Here is a 22,381-nt window from a genome sequence, read left to right on the forward strand (position 1 = left end):
GTTTTCTCACAATCAAAAGTGATTAAATACTTTCAAATACCTTTCAACATATTTAAGAAGGAATTCTCCTACATACATTCAAAACTCTCTCACAAATCAGTATGTTTCCAAAGCACATTTGGAAGTAAAAAGTGCACATCTACTAACTATATTTTCTTCTATTAGAAGATGAATTAAGCAGAAAATACGTTAAATACATTAATATCTGAATTTATAATAGAAGAGGTCAACCCTTAAGCATAGCAAACTAATGAGGAATATTTTACCACAGAAGGATTAATCAGGGCTCTTAACACTGTGCAATTTGACATTTTGAGGACTTAATCAAGAATGAATTTTATTCACCTATTTACTTTTCATCACAGGGATGCCTTTCAAAGCCACCACGTGTTAGAATAAATATAATTCTTGAGCTTAATCATTCTGCCTTAAGAAAAATTTATTTTAAATATCTGATAGCTTTTAAAACTAGTTCTCACAGAAGTAGCACTACTACACTTATGTCCTCTCCAGGCCAAATTCAGCTCAAACATTCAGAAAATATCAATACAGATGTGGTGAGCTCCAGAGCCTTGACCTGACTAACACTCTGTTAGCAAGGAGACCACAACACAAATTCCGGGAGGTTGTGATTACCAGACATTGGCTTCTATCTATGGCCATTGATTATCTGCATCTTTGTTAAAGACTACAGGAGTTTCATTTAACTAGAGTGCTCAGTAAATTGCAGCAGAGTTCAAGCATCTTTTATGGATTCATTAAACCATTGATCTGCCTTCCAGAGCTTGTAGTAGGGCCCTGCTCTGGCCCACAGCCTGTGTTTACAGAGAATACAACAGACTGGCATTTGTAACCTCCAAGGGCAGCCTGTCAGGAGATATTAGACTTTACTGTATGCATGGCCACCCTAAGAGTAGATAGCAACCTAGGGAATTTCCCATTCTCAGTCTGAGCTGCTGGGGCAGAAATTAAGTGGCCCTCTGCTGCAAGATTTTCTTTACTCCATCCTAATCTGTGAGAATAAGAACAAAGAGCAGAGAGCCCAAGGAACAAAGAATTGCACGTGGCTTGCCCAGTTCACACTTTTGCTTATGTGTACAAAAGTTATCCAGAGGTACTGAGACGGGAGAGAAATAAAAATAACCACGGGTGTGCCTATAGTTTGCATCTCCTGCATATGGCCCTCTTGGGCGTACTAGGTTTTATGACCAGACACTGGAAAAGTGTATGAGAGAAATTCTGGACTCAAACTACTATCTTAAAATATCTCAAAGCAAGCCACCTGGCCTGTCTTATGCATGCACTTATTTAGACAGTTAACATTTTTAACGAAGCATTTGAATTTACAGAGCATAACTACAATCCTATGAAAATGCACAATCATCTCTCTTGGTTTCTCCAGATAGTGCACTAAGCACTCTTAGAAACTTCTCCCCCTCCTAGTCGTTACTAGTAAGGTTGCATGACACCTTCCTTTTAAAATCAGCACAAACAGTAACTCTGAGCTGCATGGAGCTGACGACTGGAGGACATGAAAATGAGCCATTAGATATTTCTTCAAAAGCTCATTCTTCAGATAAACCTACTGTTAGCAGCAAAGTGAGAAAGTTGACGATGCAAGTGACTGGATCAATAAGGAGAACGCAGGTCCCAAGTAAGTAAACCCCTTCCTGATCATTTGTTTCCCTGAACTGCCCACTAACCAAACAGACACCGGACGAAGAACTCAGAGCACAAACATTCATCACTCTGCAGCCGCAGCCACCGGAGCACAATGCAGCTGATGCAATCTGACACTGTGGTTAATGTTAAAGGGAGTGTGCCTTTGAGATGGATTGGATAATTACCGGCAGTTGAGATGAGAAAAACTTGATTTAAGTGTAAAGCATTAGCTATCACCAGAAGGATGGCCAGAGACTGTCTGAAAATTAACATTCAAGCATCTATGTCAGTAACCCTGTGTATCACTCTCTGGGTGACGGGATTTTGATCTATGGAAAGTAACCCCTTTTCCTTCTGCTCATTGAAAAGAAATGTTGAATAAAGTATTGGGGCTTGAAGCTATTTGGAGTTTTAATCATCTCTTCATATTTAATCTAAAATATCTAATATTATTCAGAAGCTGACATCTAGTCTGGGTGATACTTTAAAATTATTTCTGTTTCCCCACAATATCCCAACATGTAGCCCATTCAAAACTATGGGACATAGCTGCTATTCCTTTCTTTCAGTACATGGTTGCAATCCCTTTCTTTCATTCGCTTGCCCCATTCTCTTTGTGTTCTGGGGGGTCCCTTAGACCAGTGTTTCTCAAGTAGTGTTCAAGTGTTCTGATAAACTCTAGATCGCATGCCTCTCCCCCAAGCTCCTGATTGATGGCTTCCCCTAGGGCACTGGATCCTACCTGGCCTGCAGAAGCTCTGCCCTCAGACTCTTTCTGCCTCTGCTCAAGGGTCCAGGTATCACTTTAACCTGATTTGCTTCTTATTTCTCTGCCCATAATTCTCTCGCTCTACCCCTACCCTGAATGTGTTTCAAAAGACTAACACAGTTTCTCTCCTCTGCTGGTGTTTTTTTCACAGGTTCTTATTTGCAGAATTTCATCAATATTCCATCCTATATTTCAAAATGCTAGAGAACAAGAAAACAGGTGGGTTTGTTATTCGTTCCCCCAAAGCTTCCTGAGGACACCTTTGTTTGCTGTAACTGAAAAGGAACTAACTCAGCCTCTGGCCTGTGGGTTAAAATTCTGGGAGGCAGTGGCCACTCTATATGCAGGCAGTGGGCAGGCATGCAGCACAGTTCGAAGACAATGCAGACCCAAAGCAGACATTCTCCAGGCCACAGTGCAGGTATACAGTCATACAGTCTCAACCCCATAAAAACATTGGCACCAAAAAAAAAAAAAATGGCACCACATAAAAACATGGTGAATCTATAGGAAGAAATCTGGTGCTCCCTAAGCATTCTCGTCAATCAAGAATATTTGCAAACAACTGGCAAAAGCAAATCTGTGGCCTAAGCTTCAGGCAACTGGGACATTAATTACAGGTAATTTAATGTTCTTCCCTAAACCTTCATGAATGACAGCCATTTTGCAAATTAAATCTTGCAGGTGTTTAAATGAAAAAAAGTAGACAGGGTAATCACTAGATTAACAAGGCAATTGTTACACATTTCTTCTGCACTACAAGGTTCTATAGTGAGGTCTGAAACTGAGAATCTTCCCCAGGATATATTCAAGTTTAATAAACAGCCCAATAGTCTAAATAAAATGTAACTCCAAATACTATGATGATACATGCTGTTTATCCAGAGATATAGCTTGAAAGTAAAGGAAACGCTTATTATACAATATTCTCCTCATTGAATATTTGTTATTATTACCATGATTGTCATGAAGATCTTACTGATATCACCTGCAAATGTTGTTTCTGTCTATATAACCTTTTTATTTTTAATTCATCTTTATCTCTTATCTACATAGATATTTTCCCACTATAGTCTGTGTAAGAACAGCAATGTTGTGATACTGAAGACGTATTTCCATCTATTCTTATCTCAAGTTACAGAAAAATTAGAACAAAGAAGCAAAACTTTGGTGTTATTAGGAATTTGTGTCTATTACTAAAGTATCAGTGAGACCACTATAAATTTGGTATCTGAACAAGGAAAGAAAACCTCCTTTACATTGCCTGTGTTAGCTGTTTGTCTTGAATTTTGATGTCTTGCTTGATTTGTAGACATCAGTTTAGACAACAGGATATTTCCCATGCAGAAGGAAAAAGATCAAACACAGGATATTTGGAAATGACTACTATTTGTGGTCTTGTTTGTTACTCTTGTTTTAAGTGGGATAATGGTTACAAGACATCACTCCCTTAGGAAAGAATATTTTTAAGTGTCTGTTATTGTGCAAAGTAAAACTGGTATTAGTTGGACTAAACACTTCAGCATCTCTTACAAAACCACTAAGGAGTCTGCAACTTTCCAACTCCTAGGCAAATCACTAGGCTAGAAATGTTCTCAAGTTCTTCTCTACTTGTGGCCTCAAGAAGGGGCTGGGAAAAGAATGAGCTATTAGTTCCCTGAAAAGTCTGCAGTGCATCAAGTTATGAGATTGACATCCCATTGTTCAGCTGATGCCCACAGACTACATTTGTCTTACCCATTGTTTCAAACACTTTGGAGTCAGCAGTCGAGCCTGTTGGGGATAAGGATTCTATGAAATATGATTATGAATCAACACCATACACTTCCTAGAGCCAACATCCTGAAATGTGTAAGCTGGTAGTTGGGCTCCTTAAATGAATACAGCTGTGACTCACAATTCTAGCAGAAGCATTCCGAAGAAAAGCCTACATCCTTACAGCAATCCAAATTACTCTTCAAATTGAATTTTAAGTTGGTTTAAAATTATAATCTACATTCCACAAAGGGTTAACTTGGCTCCCTTCCAGGGTTTGGAAGAGAGGGATGTGACATTCTTAACCTATCCCATCAAACAAACACAGAGACCCCAGGAGAAAGATTGAGAAGCAAATGAAATTTAAAGAGCCAATTTTCAGCGGGCCTTCATTCTGAGAGTTGGGCTATTTTTGTCCTTGTTTTTTAGCAGAAAATCAGTTCCTGCCTTTATACCCAAGCATTTGTGAAGAGGATGGCAGGGGAAGCACAGGCACAGCTGTCCAATTTACATTCACAAATGCAGGTGTTGCTCAGACACAAAACAGAGGTCAGCTGAATACTGCTCCTAATTAGCTACCTTTTTCTACCAGGATTTTTCTTTGTAAAGTTATGCATGCAATTTGGGTTCAACTTGGAGACCATTTTTAGATCCCAGCATGCTATCTACCAAGAAGCGGGCTGTCATTATAAAGCATAATTTACAACATAGTTAATTTTACATGTTATTTTAGATTCTACATTATACCTAAGGCAAAATTCTGTTCTGCATACACATTATTCACTCTGTTTTCCATCCACTTCTCAGTATTTAAAGTGTAGAATTTAGCCAGAAAAATCTTTTATGTAGGAATGGGAGGAATTCTGCCCTCTAAGATTAAGCAGTCCACAATTTTAATAATGAGGACTAAAGACTTTGTTAAATGACACAAGAACAGAAGTAGCTATTTGCTATTGTCTTCAGTGAGGAACACCCTGGGGCTTAGTACAGCAGTTCTTAGAAATGGCAGGATGGAGACTGGTATCTAATACAATCCATTAGGAAACCCAAGCCCTAAATGAAATGACCACAAAATCCTATCAGTTAACAGAAATGCAGCAGCTGTACATGTTTATTGTAATACAATAGGATATTGTTGCAGAGATAACACTCTTGAAATTAAAAAAAAAAAAAAAGAATCCAGCAAGTGATGTGACCAGTTTATTTCTCTATCTGAAAAACGAGACTGTCTAGTGCGGCAGAGGTTTGGAATACATAAATAAGCATGAAGATTGCAGAGAAGACAGGTATTGTATGTACACTAATGGGCTGCTGGGGTCAGCCCTCAAAGTCAGTGGCTAAACTTCAAGCCACTGCCGCTCCCAGGTTTTACAGGATATTCAAAGAACTACCCCAATAACTACTTGCAGGAAGTGAAAAGTAATGGTCTTTCTCCCTTTGCTGATTTTACCTACTAAGTATTCCAAATACTCTTATCTTGGCTCCCAGCTATCCATTTTTCAAAACTGTATGCTATGGAAGTTTAAATTCAGTTTGACCTTAAACTTTATAATTATAAATATGTATATGTTGTATATATGATATGTATCATATATATATATATATTTTATGGACTGTTGTTTTTTTTTTCAAATTGAATCAGATGCCTTTTATCAAAGGCTTAAAAAGTTGGATCATGGTGCAAAGTGTAACATGTATTACCAGGACTGTGACAAATTTGTCTTGCTTGATTTTATTCACTACAGGCAGTCCCTCAAGATTCAGACCCGTAACCCTTTGGAATCATAGAAAGACAAAACCCCTGTTCCATAGCCATCTTCTGGGATGGAATGCAAAGTATTTTGTTGTGGTAAGTACGGCTTTGAAGATGAAAGCTCTGGGCCCACTCTTGTGATTGTTACCCCGGTGCTCAGCATTCAAAACGGGAGCCCCAGGGTCTCAGAGATCATTTTAATCCCCCCAATATTAAAACAAAACGTGTCTCCCATGCGTTGTTCCAACCACACTCCTCTAAAGCCTCACCAGCCCCTCCTGTGAGGCCCCTCCCAAGGGAAAGTAAACTGTTGACTGTCCCAAAAGAATTTCAATTTCCTTACTTGTCTCCCTGTTCCAGTGAAGATTATGAGCCTAATTCTTAGAGACTGCTACTAAAATTCCACCTCGCTGAATTCTGCAGCCTAATTCTTTTGGCATTATGTTTTTTGGCCGAATGATGTGACCCAAATTTGAAGGAGATAATTTGCTGCAACAGTGCTTCTTGCAATGCAGTGAGCCCCAAATTAGCATTTCAGGATTGCAAATATCAGACTTACAAAAACAGTAACTGTTTGCTTCAAAGAAGGACAGATTTTGATATTGTATAATGGAAATGCTTAGCAAAATGTGGACGATTTTATGAATTAAAGAAGATTTGCAGATCAATGGAAAATCATAAAGAACTAGCAATTGACTTCAATTATTAGTGGCAAAATGCAATAGCGGTTCTTAAAAGATTAGGAAATTAACTGAGTGTGTATGTTGATTGTAAAAACATCATGCATTCCATTTCCCACCAATGGTGGCTAACACTCTTCTCAAAGGACACTTTCAGATCTGAGATGTCTTAAGATAAAACAAAAAAAGAAACCATAACCTTGGCTGTTCCTGTGTTCACCCACCATGCTTCTCACAAACACTTCGCTGTGTGAGCAAGGTTTGTTCATATATTCATTATTTCATCTTCTCTCAATATCAGTCAATTTTAATTTAAGGTGTCAAGAAAAACTTGACTTTTTCTTGATTAGAAATTGTGGGTCGGATTTTGGAAAGAGCCAGAGCAACATTCGCCTTGCAAACAAGTATAAAGCTGAGCGGACTAAAAGCTTTCTGGCCATGCTTCTGTGGCTAGTTTCTCAGCCTTGACAGGAAATTCCTACCACTTCTCTCTCACAGACCCTCGTCTAGTACTCTACTGCCAGAGCGACACTGTCACTCAGGATACCGGCTGCGACCACCGTGTCTTCATCAGATTCATTCACCCTCTCAGAATTCAAACACCGAGACAAGAGAAACTGAAGGACAGGTTACACATTAGAAGGGGGCTCCTTAATCCAGAAGGTTAAGTATGACAGAGAAAGAGAACAGACAAAACAGAAAGAATCAAAGTACAGGGTGCGCAGTGATTTCGGCTAGAAGCTAAGAGGCGCATGCGCTCAGGGTGGTGAGGCCCGCGTGGGCCGCCTCTCTCTACGGTGCTCTTACCTTATTTCTCTTGAAGTAGGCTCGTCGGCAGGCGGCAAAGCACTTCTCGCTGCAGAAGCTTTTCACCTCACTTCCCATACTCAGGGAATAGCGCTTGATTCCCACTTTCTGGCACCAGGCACACATTATTTGTACATTTGACACATCATCTTCTATAATAAAAGTATAAGAAAAATGTTCATATCAGAAGCAAACATCCCTTCAAACTTAGACACACCCTGAACCTCACAGAATTACTTGAGGTCTGATCTTAATTTCAGTACCTCACCACTTTCTGACCTAGGAAAATAGCCAGCTCTTGGTGGAAAGACTTAGTGCTTCTCTCTCTCTCGTTTTTCTTTTTTTGGTTGGCTCCTATGTTTCCAAAAGACATCATTTATTTAAAAACCAAAGCATGACTGCAGAGCCATGAGGGTTCCCAGGGCTTCGTATCCTGGTACAAATGCTTATTCTGCCTGGTTAAACCAGGCTCTGTACTAATGAAGCTTGTAAAGTGACTCCTTTCTTCAAAGGTACTGCTGACAGCCTACAAGATCCATACTGAGTGGGTTGCCCAGTGCTAACCTACAAAAGTGATGTCCCCATGTGAATTGGGACAGTCAGGAGCCAGGCTCACTCTTTCTGTGTTCCCAATTACTGTTACATGAAAGGGGGTGTTGTTGACGCTTGCAATATAAGGGTTTCCGGGTGATAGGATCAGTCAAAGAAAGAAAAGGTGTGAGTGGCCAAGTTCTCCGGAAGGAAGGCAGTATCCCAGCTCACTCAGCAGTCTGCTATGCTACAGCCTTCCCTCACGGCTATCCTTGGGGAGGCGCAGGACTGACTCAAATTCCCCTCCAGGTGATGTGGTTCATGGTCCTTGGATGGAGGAATGGCAATGGGGGGTGTCAGCCATGAGGCCTGAGGTCACTCAGCTGCCCAGATCATTCTCAGCCAGACTGGTGGTCCTAGTAGCTTCTGTAGCACCTGCTACCCATGTTGTGGGAACACTTAGAATAATGTTAGGTGGTAGACAGATATTTTCAATATTTAAACTACTGTATTTTCTTGTCCTTTGTAAGAGAAAAAAAAAAACAAATTTAACTAGCACAACAAGCCCAGAATATCACAAATATTATTGCTTAAGACAAACAAAGGCTTTTAAAGTGAGTCAGTTAATAAAATATATTGAGTAAATCATAGTGCAGGTGGTAAGATGCTGTAACAAAATGTGATGGTGATATTCAAATGACTGGAGTCAGGGAAACACTGGGGTATTTACACGGAAAAGAGGAGACGCTTTCTTAGTGGAAATCTAAGAAATATTTCCTTGCTACCTCCTAGGGGGCTCTCACTGTATCTTAAGTTTCCATGGTCGTCCCAATTGACCGTGTGTGTGTGTGTGTGACTGATTGCCACTATTAGCCATATCTCGTCCTCCTTTATGGTTTTTTTTTTGTACTAACCCAAACTCATGCTCCAGACATGGGTGGCAATCATAAAATCCCCAACAAGCTCTGGTATAGTGTTGTCTGATTTCTGAATAAAATCCCCCAAAGACTAATTGCTAAGCAAGGCCTGGTCCATGAGTTGTTGACATATTCATGGTTCATAAAGCCTGTCATGCAATCATTCCATTTCCAGGGGAAAAGATTTGGTTTGAGGCAGTACGGTCATCAGCCTGCAAAATTAGAAGCAAACTAATTTGTAGTGCAGTGATATGGCTTCCCCCTCCCCAAGTGTCATCACTCAGAACTCTGTGTAGCATTTTGTTTACCTTAATGGAATAAGTATTGTCATTTTAATGATCATTTTTATTTCACAAATTACATGTTGTAATTGATTGTTAATTATCAAGTGAGACACTATAAAAAAAGAACCTTTGATGTTAATCAAACATTTTTGATAAAATAACTTCCTTTAAATGGAGTCATAACATGAATTCAAATGTCATGCAATGACTGTATTTAATAATGTATTCTATTCAAAGAAAGATTTATTTATATTTTGTATGATTATTAATATGGCACCTGTCTACAGATGTTTTACATGGTATGAAAAATTAACAAGAGTCTATAATTTACCTTAGAGTACGGTGGAGTTTTTAAAATTAGATTAGAAAGGGTATATGTAGAAAATAATCATCTATCATTACTAAACTAACTAGCACTAATAGTTTCTATTTTTCCAGTTAGCTACTTTAAAATCTTAAATTCCTGAAAAAAAGATGATACAGCAGAATTCTCACAAATGATCCATTGGCCATAAGCTTGATTCTGGTGAAATCTGTAAGGAAAAAACGATTTTACGGGGGAAATTATTTGGCCTCAAAGTTCAACGAGGAGACCCCACTTCCCCAGGATCCACTTTAAAACATGTATTAGGTTTCCCCTTTCGGTTTCTTCCTTTAAATAGTCTGATTTGGAGGGATGTGGGGGTAGTAAGTGTTTTAGTCCTAGATCTTTAACTATCATAGACTAAAAGCAAGATGACAGAGGGTAAAGAGCAAAGCTATAAGAAGGCTGGGCAGCTGGCCTGCGTCCTGGCCTGACCTGAAGGAATGATGCCCAGGGCATAAAGGCCACTCACAGGTCTGTCTCATACTTTACTCCATCATCACCACACAGTCCTACTTGTCTTTTTTTGAGGAGAGGCAAGGATAGTTTCTTACACTAGAGCTAACAAATAAAAAGTGTAATTTTAAAGCAATTATTTTTATAAATAATTTGTACTACAAAGTAACGATATGAGAAAATAAGACAAAAGAAATTGTGCACTTTTGTATCTGGCAGTTGGAAAACTCTTAGAATGGTACTTAGCATCTGTCTTGTTAAATAATTCAGTATTTTCTTCCGTTTTTCATAAAATTGTGTTTCATAAAGGCAAACCCTTTGGAAAGCTGCCATCAGATATCTCCTATTCTGTCACCAAACTGTTATCAACAGCTAATGCTCCAAAGAAGAGTCAGATAAAGGGATTATTTCAAAAGTTCAAGAAAACATTTTCAGATATCTCAGATGTTCTAGTCTTAATAAAAGTCATTTTTATTAATATATTTAAGAAATAAGAACGAACTTTGGTTATTAAAATTATCAGCTAAAACTTAGCTCAAAATTCTGCCACCAGACATGAGATGGTACCCCATCTTAAACAGCATGTCTGTACCCCTAGAAAATGAGCTTTTCTTAAGTGCTTAAAGCCAAAATGCATGTGTGCATGCTAAGTCGCTTCAGTCATGTTTGACTCTTTGTGACCCTGTGGATTATAGCCCGCCAGACACCTCTGACCATGGGATTCTCCATGCAAGAATACTGGAGTGGGTTGCCATGTTCTCCTCTAGGGGATCTTCCCAACCCAGGGATTGAACCCAGGTCTCCTGAGTCTCCTGCATTGGCAGGTGGGTTCTTTACCACTAGCATCACCTGGGAAACACTAAAGCCAAAAGAATTGGTTCATTTTAACAACCACATCTTTTTTAAAAAATCTGAAACCCAGGAATTGTGTGCATGCTTTACATTGCCAAAACAGAAGGCCACAGCCCTTCAGTCTTTTGAACCTTATCTGCTTTAAAAATTTGAAATTTTAAAAATATTTCTTCAAACTAGGAAAACCTGATCTCTTATATGTAGGCTAAAATCTGGGCCATTAGAGACAAGATTACCTCAAAAAAATTCCTGTAACAGATTTTTCCTTATAGCCATTATTAGCCTGTGTATTTTTCATAATGAACAATGCAGCAACAAATGCAAAATGCTTACAGCATTAAATCACATTCCCATAGTGAATAGTTTATATAATGTGATAAATTTTTCATATGATAATATCATATAAATATGCATCAGTCAAAATAGGCATGTTTCAATTAATCATGAAAAGGTTGTACCCCGTCTTTAGGATTTAATTAAGCAAAATGTTTAGGGCATATTCTTTCCAATCTAATGTTCAAAGAGCTATAGAACATTATTCTACTTTATATCCCAGAAGGAGAAATCTAGATTAATTACTCTGAGATAAAATCAAAATTGTATTTATCACAAGGCAGAGAAGTATGAAGTCAAACATTTCTGGAATGCCTTGCTGAAGTTGAAAAATTGCTTATCTGGGGACTTAAAAATAAGGATGGCCTTGGTCAATGCCATTCTAGAGGCATTTTAATTGGCTATGAACATGCATACTAGCTTACCTGACCAGAGCACAAAGCAAATCAGGAGGGCCTTAACGGACCCCAAATGATTCACCACCCTTTTGTAACTTTCATGGGAATCCAAGACTGAGAAAACAAATCTAAAAGTATCTGCTGGTGCTGTTTCTCTCCTCCAACAGTTCCTAGAATGCATATGTCCAGATAATCATTTCAAGACTTCAATTATGTTTGAAACAAGCTGGAAGACAGCTTGAAGTGATTCTTGTGTGTTTTCCACACTATGAAATGAAAGCACAGGTAACACTCAAACTATTTGTTGGAGAAGTTACACTTAAGAACAGAATAAACACATGGCCTGGAAAGCAGGCAAGAAACTAAGATTAACGTTTGCTTTCTTTGAAGCCCTTCTTGGAATAACTGAATTTCAAAAACCTTACGGCAATCTAATTTAAAAGTCTCTATAGAGTCCTACAGAAGCTCCTGTACAATTCCTTGTGTTCTAGAAATAAACATAAGGGAGACCAACAGAAAATCTGGACCACTGAACCAAAAGGAAGATAATTATGGCTAGTAATTATTTCATATTTAATAGGTGCCAGGCACAGTGCGAAGTTCTTTAAATCCATCATTTAATCTTAATCACAGCTACCACCCCATAGGCAGGTAGGTACCAACAGTATCTCCATTATGCAGATGTGGAAAGTGAGGTTTAGAAGCCAAGTAATTTGCTCCAAATCATACAGTCAGTACATACCAAAACCAAGATGAAAACCAGGGCATCTGACTCCAGGGCCCAAGCTCTTGATCACTACACCTTAGAGACCACAGTCTTTCTAAATGGGTGAGATTATACACCATCCACAGAGACATCCCTCCATGAAAAAGACTAAAAGCTGTCACAGATTCTACTTGCACAGCACACTGCTCCATAACACACTAATAGACAAAATGGAATCAGAAAGGTCAAAATGTCTTTGAGGAGACAGCTGAAGTGTTACTCAATCAATATTTGTTGGTTGATTTTTTTAATAAACAAGTTAAAGGCCCACAGTGTAAGCCTATGCTTCTTTATGACTATGAGACTTGGATTTGCTGCAAACATTCTGTCTGCACCCTCAAGGGCCATTTGAACATTAAATGATGAGACAGAACCAATATACCTGGGTCTCAGGAAGCGGTCATTCTACTCACAGGCAAGCAATACTCTTCCCAGCTTTTTCTTTTGTAAGGAGGGGGATCAGGAGCAGGACATGGATAAGACTGACTTTCCATGTGGGTGAAGTAGGGAACCATTTATACATGTGTAACTTTGAAGATTTCAATAAGAATATTCTAGCTTTAAAAATTATCCTCACCCACTCACAGAAATTCAATTCTACCATTATGGAGTGATTTCCTGGGCTAAATATTTCTTATATTCCATTAAAACACAAATTCCCTGAAAGCAATAAGGCTCAATACATATTTGTCTATAATGATTTATGCTTTAAAATGAGTGATTCTTTTGGAAGAACAAGTTTTCACAGAGAGTGGAGAGAAGGGCTAAGAACAGAGCTCCATGAGAAAAAAGGAGGGCAGAGATGGGAGAAGCTAAGGGCGCAAGAAGCCTCTGCTCACTACTTGACTGACGTTTAGCCCTGGGCATATAGGTAGAGCTAGCTGAGGACCAAGTGAAGGCAGAGTGGCCAAAAGCCTACTGTCTGATCATACTGCAGCATAATGTCTAATATTTTCAGAATGACTGTTAGATGTGAATCTAAAGCACAGTAGAAGCTGAAGGAGGTGGGAAGAATGGCATATAGCTAGGGATCTCCAGAAAAGAAAAGCAACAGGCAGATCCACTTACTACAGCTCAAGGGGGTGACTGTTTTTAAGCAAATGAGGTAACAGATGCCTACTCCTTTGCAAACTTAAGTAGCTATTATTTGAAAGACAGTATGATAAAGTGTGGAGAGAGGGAGACAGAGAACACAGGTGAAAGTACTAATACTGCCCCTTCCAGTTGTGTGACATGGGCAAGTCACTCAAGGAACAGTAATACCCACCTTAACTCTAGCTGTGGTGAGGATCAAACGAGAGAAAATAGGCACATTCCCCATGTAAATGAGACTTCCTTAAAATTACTGGCAATTAGAGCCATAAGCTGGAGAATCCCCTGGGAAGAGGAGCCTGGCGGGCTACAGTCCATGCGGTTGCAGAGAGTTGGACATGACTGAGCAACTACGCACAGCACAGCACAGAGCCGTAAGGAAAGGGTAGGTGACAGCTGCGTGCAGTCTGGGAGGCCCAGTGAGTAGGTACCAGCCCCTTCAGTCATACCCCTCCCACCCAGTGGATGATATCTATAGACCCAATATCTCTGAATACAAAGAACAACCCAGTAATTGGTTAAATTTCATTAACTCAGACTATTTAAGAATAAAGCCATTAGATTTAATAAAAGCTTCACTTACACTTATTCTTTTTAAAAATTACTTAAATTAATAGTTGACAAGCTGTTGCCAAATATATCACTGTACTGCCAGATATTCTGTAATTAATAGATGGGAATTATTTGTAATTATTACATCAACTATCCATACATGGGTGGATCTTTCTACGCACTTGAGAAGCTTGCTCTTTTAAAAAGTATATAGTAACAACTGAAAATGTCTGCCACCTTGGTAACTGAACTATCAAAAATTGCCAAAGAATAGAGTCTGAATTAATAAAATTTTATTGCACTTAATTCTCATTAAAAGGAGAGATGCAATTAAATGATAGTGGTTCCATACAATCATGATTTTTTATAGTACCTAAAATAATCCCCATTTTTATTTTGGAAGTAGAATTATCTGAAGTGATTTCAAGGTTTAAAATAGTCCACATCCCTCCAAATAGAATAGTTGTTGTTTAGTCGCTAAGTAGTGTCTGACTCTTTGGCAACCCTATGATCTTGTAGACTGCCAGGCTCCTCTGTCCAAGGGATTCCCAGGCAGGAATACTGGAATGGGTTGCCATTTCCTTCTCCAGGAGATATTCCCAACCCTGGGATCGAACCCTTGTCTCCTGCATTGGCAAACAGTTTCTTTACCACTGAATCACCTGGGAAGCCCAAATAGAGTAGTACTTAACTCCAAACTAAAATCTAAATTGCTATACATAAACCAAAATTTGGTTCCAGTATATAAAAGGAAGGGCTTTTCTGGTGTGGAAGGGCTTTTCTGGACTGGTGTGGTACAGTCCATAGGGTCGCAAAGAGTTGGACACAACTGAAGCAACTTAGCATGCACACATATAAAAGGAATGAGCATATTATACAAATTATATAATATGTATACAAAGCATTATATACATATTATACAGAATGACAGGAAAAGGATGGAATCATGGAAGCATATATGATAACATATATAAAGAGCTAGCCAATCGGAATTTGCTGTATGACTCAGGGAACTCAGACTGGGGCTCTGTAATAACCTAGAGTGTTAGGAACAGGTGGGAGGTAGGAGGCAGATTTAAGAGGGAGGGGACATATGTACACCTATGGTTAATTCATGTTGATGTATGACAGAAATCAAACCAACATTGTAAAGCATTCAATTGATTAAAAATAAATAAATATTAAAAAGAAAATGAACAACATTTTGTGTTGTTTTTTAAGCTTGCTAAAATATGTACAAAGTACAAAAAGCTAAAAACTAATAAAATTAATTTTAAATTTCCTATTGGAACTTTTCTAGCTAATTTAAAATGATTTATATATATATATATAGGGATATAGATATGACACATACACACACATATTTGTCAAAGGCATGGCTCCAGAATGAATTAAGCACTTACATCCAGGTCCCTGCACTAGGTTACTGGTCAAGAATGCTGAGTTGAACAGGACCCTGCTCCCAAGATAACAGCCCCAAGAAGTCTGTGCCTCATAGTCTAAAACAGGAGAATGTGGGAAGAGAGGGTTCAGAAGTCTGTTAAAGCCCAGAGAACACAGCTTGTGAGTTGGGTCTTGAAGGGGCAGAAAGTTCAAGAGAAGGAGGCACAGGACAGAGGACCAGCAGGAGCCAGGCAGTGGCAGACATGCTCAAGGACGGGGAGAAGCCCGGCGGTCCCTCAGTCACAACTGTATGAAGAGAAAAGTCAGAGATGAGACTGGGACTGCTGCGGCCTGCATGAAGGCTCCCTTGAATATCATCTTGCTCTGGGGTGGAAGGGGCTCCTCCTCATTCCACAGGTAATAAGGAGCTCCCAAATGTTTCTTAAAGGACATGACAGGATCAGAGATGTGCTGAGAAATGTGACTCCAGCCGGGAGGAGCAGAATTCAGAAAGGCTGGACTCTCGTTCCACATCTTAGAAATAGCCAACAGGAGAGCAGGCACCATGACTCATTCACCTTTGTGTGTTCAGGAACTAGTACATGTCAATGCTTAGACTATGTTGGATGAATGCATAAAAGCATGGATGGACAGATGGATGGATGGATGGATGGATGGATGGATGCAGAGGAAAGGAGATGAAGTTCTGAACCTACATAGTAACAGTAGAAATGAAAGGATAGATTTAAGAGTGAGACGTTAACAATGACGAAAATGTAGGAATGTAACTCATCCAAATTCAAAGAATTCATCTCCCTGTGTCTCTAATCAAAGCATATCAGAGGAAAGTCCAAAGAGTTCTTTGTGAAAACTGACTCTGTAGTCAAATTCAAAGTGAATTTGCTTTACTTTCAGCGCCCCTTCCTTATTCATTTTCCGAACATTTGAAGAAAGAAAGTATTAAGAGGAGAGACCCCCATAAAGTCCCAAAGTAGTCATTCCCTCTTGCATACCACGCTGAACTTGAATTCTTTAACAAGACACTACTGAGCACATGTGCCTGCAGCAGCTTAACATTAACTTAAATACTTTCATTGATTAGCCAGTGAAGGGACGTCTTCTAAGTCTCTTCAAAAACCTCACCTCCACTTCTCAGTACTCACTGTAGAAAGTCTGTCTTTCCTATGTACTCACCCTAAGAGGGGGGAATAAGAAAGGAAGAGGGTAGAACTTAAGAGGTAAAAAAAAAACAACAGAATTCTCAATGCAACATTTTCTAAAATATACCCCCACAGAACACTAATACCATGGGATACTTAAAGCGGTGTTATTTAAAACAAAAAAAGTTCCATGGTCAAATATGTATGGGAAGCACTGGGCCAAACAAAGCTAAACAACAAGCTCTTTACTGTAAGACTTCTGGGTTTCATCTTTACTGTAAGACTTCTGGGTTTCACCAATGTGTCATTAGGAATCTTCAAGAGGGAGATAAGAGTGTGCTGTATTTCACAAATGTGACCAGGGACAGGAGTTTTCAGAGAGAATCCACAAGACTGGATTTCCAAGGACATCTCCCTGAGATGTTCTGTAGTACTGCCCTGTATTAGTGCTGAAGCATGAGCACTTCTTAATTATCAGGAAGGTTTCTTCTCTATTGCCCAGAATTTGGATCCTCCATTGCCAGGAGCTCTGTCTGCACTGAGCAAAAGGACAAGGCCAGCAGCCATGGGGCCAGTGCTAGGTGTGCTGACCGACATCCACTAGTCCTCAATAAACACCACCAGTCTGAACAAAGACACCCATGGTCCACTAAGTCCTGTGGTGTCTGCTACATGCATCATATACAGAGAAGGCGACCCTTTCTACTGTAAAGTCCTACAGAGAAAATGGCAGACATCCATAATAAGGCAATGGGAGAGTAACACTGCTCCTAATAAACTGAATAATTCAGGTTCACTGGGTGGTTGCCATGGACAAGAAACTTGATGAAAATCTTGTCCCCCATCCGTGAGTCCTGGATTTGACCCTCTGTCCAACCTCAGGTGCTCTGGGACGATTCTGCTGCAGTGATGGGTTTGCTCTCCTCTGGACCTCTCTCTCTTCTACATGGCTCAAGTCCGGGCACCAAGTCTCAGCATCTAGCCAACAGATGCACATGATTAGGGACAAGGGAGCAAGGTCAAAAAGTGTGCACCAGCACACTGATCACTTTTGGAAAAGCAGTTTCAAGCCACTGCTCTACCCAGAGGGGTATCATCTCCAAAGAAAGACAAACAGCAGCATATTAGGACTAAAGGGTCAAACTGCTTTATATAGGACTTCAGAATAAGAAAAGTATTCCCATTACCTACTATTTATCTGAAGGGCTCATTTCTCCTTCTGAAATCTGGCTGTCCCATTAATTATACTTAATGGGCCTCACAGTAGTTGACAAATCTCCCCAGAGGGGAAACCTTCATTGTAGACAAAGGATTCATTTACTTACTCAACTTTGTGTCAGATAATCTACTAGGGTCTGAAAATACACTGGCAAACAAGACAGACTCGATCACAGTCCTCAAGGAGATTTCCATGGCTGCCCCTAGCATAAAATGCCAATAAGCAGTAGGAAAGGACTGTGGGAAAAGCAAGCCTGCTCCCCAGGGCTCTCTGTCACCACACAGGGGTCACAGGAGTCAAGCATTCTTGGTGAGCAGAGAGGGGATATAGGCAGCCCCAGTGTGACTGACCAACATGCCATGTCCCACCTCTCAGCATTCCAGGTAGTCCAACCAGCAGAATACCTGCTGCAGCTACCATCCTGTTAGAGAGGAGCTAACAGCCTAGACATGTGGGGAAGGTAAAGCCTTCACATCATGCACTGCTGTCGTCTCCTCAGCCCCTCCCTTTCCCTCCATGACCAGAACTGCAAATTCAGCAGACTGAAGAGTGGGAAGAACCTTCACTGAACTAAATTTGTTGAAAGAACCAAGATGAACCTGCTGGAACACTGTCAAAAAACTTCCCTCTTCACCTTCTGAGCTTTGAAATATTCATTTAGATTTCTTGAATGAGAATAATGAGTGATTGCGGGGCTCTCTGAAGGGGCCCCAAGCCAATATGCCAATCCCTGTTTGGAAATATGATGAGCTATCACGTGCCAAAACAGCCCGGCGATGGGAAAGGTAGAGGGTCACACCCACTCTAACGCTGCAGAGTCCTCTCTTCTCCCTGCGTATTCCTGCTGGGCCATTTCATCTATGCACTCCTGTGACTCCCGCTACCATCCATAAGATGAAGATTTCCAAATCAACACAGCTTCTACTCAGTTTATATCCAACTGCCTCCCAGCGTCTTAACCTGTCACATCCAAAGCTACATACACACCCCTCCCATTACCTGCCCCTTCAACCTTCCCATAACTTGTTTCCTATCTCAGTTCTTGGCCATCCATACAGTTACCTGTTAGCAGAAATCTGGTTATCTTTCCTGCCCCTTCCCTCCCTTTCAACTCCTATATTCTGATTAATTACCAGGTCCTCCTAAATATTTTTTGTAATATATCTATTCATTCAGTTACTATTTATGTGGTCTAATTATGTACCAGGCACTGTCCTAGGCTATACCATGCTCATCACCATGGAGTTTACTGCTGTCCATTCCAGGGAAGCCACCAACACCTCTCGCCCATACTACAGGTGGCCTCCCACGTCACTTCCATCTAGCTCATTCCCTCCACTGTGGAAATGAGGAATTCTTCTGAAGCAAATCTGATTAACTACTTTCACCTGCCCAAAACCCTTCCTTCAGCGGCATCCACTGCCCTCAAGAAGTCAAACTGTCCCATGGCTTCCATGCCCAGGACAGCCTCTCAACTTGTCTACTCTCTGGGCTGTGCCTCCTTTTGTTTACCTTGAGGTGCTTTCTCCTCTGAGCCTTTCCATGTGCTGCTTCCTCGCTCACGTACAACCTCAAAATCCTTGGCCGATTCATATCTTATCTTAAATCTCCTCCTATGGAAGCTCTTCCTGCCCCCAAACCTGATCAGATACCAAAGCACTCTGGACTTGATCATCATCAGACCTGACTGAGTTTTTTGTTTTTTGTTTTTTTAATGTCTGTCCTTTCCACCAAACCGTGAGCCAGTTAAGACAGAGACCATATCTGTCCACTGGAAGGAAATGTCTGACTTTGGGCATCAGCATCAGGAGAAGAAAAAGCAGAATCCTTACTAGATGCACTTTGTGTAGTTGGATGTCCAGAGTGGGGGCAGGAGGTGGGAGAGGAAACCAACAACACCCTCTTTGCTAATCACTCAGGACAAGGTTGCCTTAGAAGGAAACACCAGTGAAAAGCCCCCAAACAGAATGCAATCGTTATTTCCACTCTCCTTGGCCAAGTCCATGAACTAAGTCTTCTCAATTTAACAGAAACTCTGAGAAGTCAGCGTTGAGAATGTCCCTAGAATAACAAGAGTTACCAACTTAACCTTCACTTCTCTCTCTTAACCAAACTTTATTTATACCTTCAAATAATTAATTTCAAACACTTCGGTCAAGTCTTAATTAATTCCAGAAACACACCCACCCTCTACAAGCAAGGGCAAGGACAGCTGACATTTCCTCTTATTTCCTGTTAGCATCTTAGCACCTTGGTGCCCTGGGGCAGGGTGTTCTAAAATCCTAGCTTGGTCATACTCCTCAAAAGAGTTTATAAAATGCCAAGAAAAGTTCCAGGCTGCCTCAGGTATCACAGAGATGAGTGATTTAGAATCCATGTTTAGATGGCGTCCTTAATTCTGCCATGAAAGCAACTCGGTGACCTTGAGAAGCTCATTAGCCTCTCTAGCCTTCTTTTCCTCATCTGTAAAAGAGGAAATTTCCATAGATGGTCTCCTAGGTTCCTTCTAACTAAAAATCTAGGATTCTAAATTTCTCAAAACAACAAGATCCATTAAACTTTTTCCTTTCGTTTCCTTTCTTGAACCCCTCATTTAATTTCTTTCTTTTTTCTCCTTCTGTATGACCACCATGGTTGTCCCTTGCCCTTATAGAAGAGGCTTAGAAAATTCTTTGGCTGATGGGACAATTTAAGAAGCGGACCTTTCTAAGCTCTCCAATATTCGTGCCACCACAAATCTGGTACCCTCTTTTTAATCCTTTATTACATTTTCATGTTTCACTTTAAAGAGATAAACATGAATAAAATTCTGACTTTTTATATTATTTTCCATTAATTTCTGATCTTTCAGTGTGAACCTCCACATACATAGTATTTTATCCTGAGTCTTCCCAGAAAACAGAATCTGAGACAAAGATTTGCATGCATGTGGTTTACTGGGCATGTGATTCCAGGAAGAAGTAGGGGACAAGGGAAATGAACCTGGGGAGGACGAAGAGCCAACGTAACAATGTAATACTAAGTTGGCCGCTATTAACGGAGACTGGTATTCAGTCATAAAGAACATTCTTTGGAGTGTGAAATAAATTTCGTAACTCTTTGAAGTGAAAATGTTAGCTGCTAAGTCGTGTCAGACTCTGCGACCTCACGGACTGTAGCCCACCTGGCTCCTCTGTCCATGGAATTCTCCAGGCAAGAATACTGGAGTGGGCTGCCATTCTCTCCTCCAGGGGGTCTTCCCGACTCAGGGACTGAACCCAGATATCCCGCATTGCAGGCAGATTCTTTACCATCTGAGCCACCAAGGAACCAGGGGGGCAAAAGGAGAAAGAATTTATTCATCACATCTCATGTCCCATTGACCTAGTGTGTCAATCCCTCTATATTTCTGGTTTGCACTTGTGGATGTGCTGCCAAAATGATTTACATGAAACCCACGCTGCCACATCAGGGAAGTCCCAGGACAAGAAACCAGAAACATATGCCAGAAGCATGAGGCAAGGCCCTTTCAGAATGCACATGTCTAAGCTGTCAAAGTAGCACAGGAGTCACCGTGGGACCAACAGGAGCTGGAGTGGTACACAAGAGGTGTCCCATACACAGAGTTGTCATCACTATAGGGCCTGGTTTCTAATTCTTGTGTGGGATTGTCATGTACATTGTAGGGTATTTAGCTGCATCCCTGGCCTCTACTCACTCACACCAGTACCATCCCCGCTACCAGTTGTGACAACAAAAAAGATCTCCATATATTGCCTGATGTCCTCCTGGGGGGGCAAATTTAACCCCTGATAAGAGCCACTGCTCTAGAGTAATGTGTACCCTACTTTTTTGTCACTCATTCCGTGACCCTTCATTTCTCTCTACTTTACACCATATCAAAAGCAGCTCTCAAGTAGATCACTTTGAGAAATATTTATGTCTCATGCCTGTAACTAAATTTTTAGGCTTCACCATGATATAATTCATGTAAATAGATGATAATTCCTTAATAATAAGGAATGATGAGATTTTAAATACTCAATTTGAGAAAGCTATGAACAGACTAGACAAAGGATAAAAATGTTGAAGCTACATTCTAGGGCTTAGTTGATGAAATCAAGAGAGGAAGGAGCTAATTTTTTTTTTTTTTTTTTTTTAAATCTAGGTCTCTGAGTCAAGGACTCAAGATCTTTTGGGACAAGGATTTTTCAATCTGAATTTTGTGTATGTCATATACACACAATTTCACACTTAACTTCAAGGCCCACACTCATCCACATAGGCCCATCCAAGGAATCCCTAGGAGACAATGTTAACTACTGTTGCTGAGCATTTAAACTGTTTCCAGTGTTTAGCTATTATGAATAAATGCTACTATAAAGGTTCTTTCAAATGCTTTTGGCTCAATATATATACACTGTGGTACTGGAGAAGACTCTAGAGAGTCCCATGGACTGCAAGGAGATCAAACCAGTCAATCCTAAAGGAAATTAACCCTGAATATTCATTGGAAGGACTGATGCTGAAGCTGAAGGTCCAATACTTTGGCCACCTGATTCGAAGAGCCGACTCATCGGAAAAGACCCTGATGCTGGGAAACATTGAAGGCAAAAGGAGAAGAGGGTGACAGAGGATGAGATGGTTAGATAGCATCACTGACTTAACA

At 40.2% G+C, this 22,381-nt stretch overlaps 1 protein-coding gene across 4 annotated transcripts in view; it reads right to left on the reverse strand.

The window, feature by feature from the left end:
• SOBP (sine oculis binding protein homolog) overlaps positions 1–22,381 on the reverse strand; it is a 166,290-nt gene that overhangs the window by 115,560 nt on the left and 28,349 nt on the right. For all 4 annotated transcript variants that reach the window (XM_081526865.1, XM_081526864.1, XM_081526867.1 and 1 more), the window contains one exon: positions 7,427–7,578. In XM_081526865.1, the coding sequence (XP_081382991.1) occupies positions 7,427–7,578 (152 nt within the window). The remainder of the gene's footprint in view (positions 1–7,426; positions 7,579–22,381) is intronic.

Source organism: Giraffa tippelskirchi, chromosome 9 (assembly GCF_054371585.1).
Source record: "Giraffa tippelskirchi isolate mGirTip1 chromosome 9, T2T-mGirTip1v1.2.pri, whole genome shotgun sequence".
NCBI classification, from domain to species: Eukaryota; Metazoa; Chordata; class Mammalia; order Artiodactyla; family Giraffidae; genus Giraffa; species Giraffa tippelskirchi.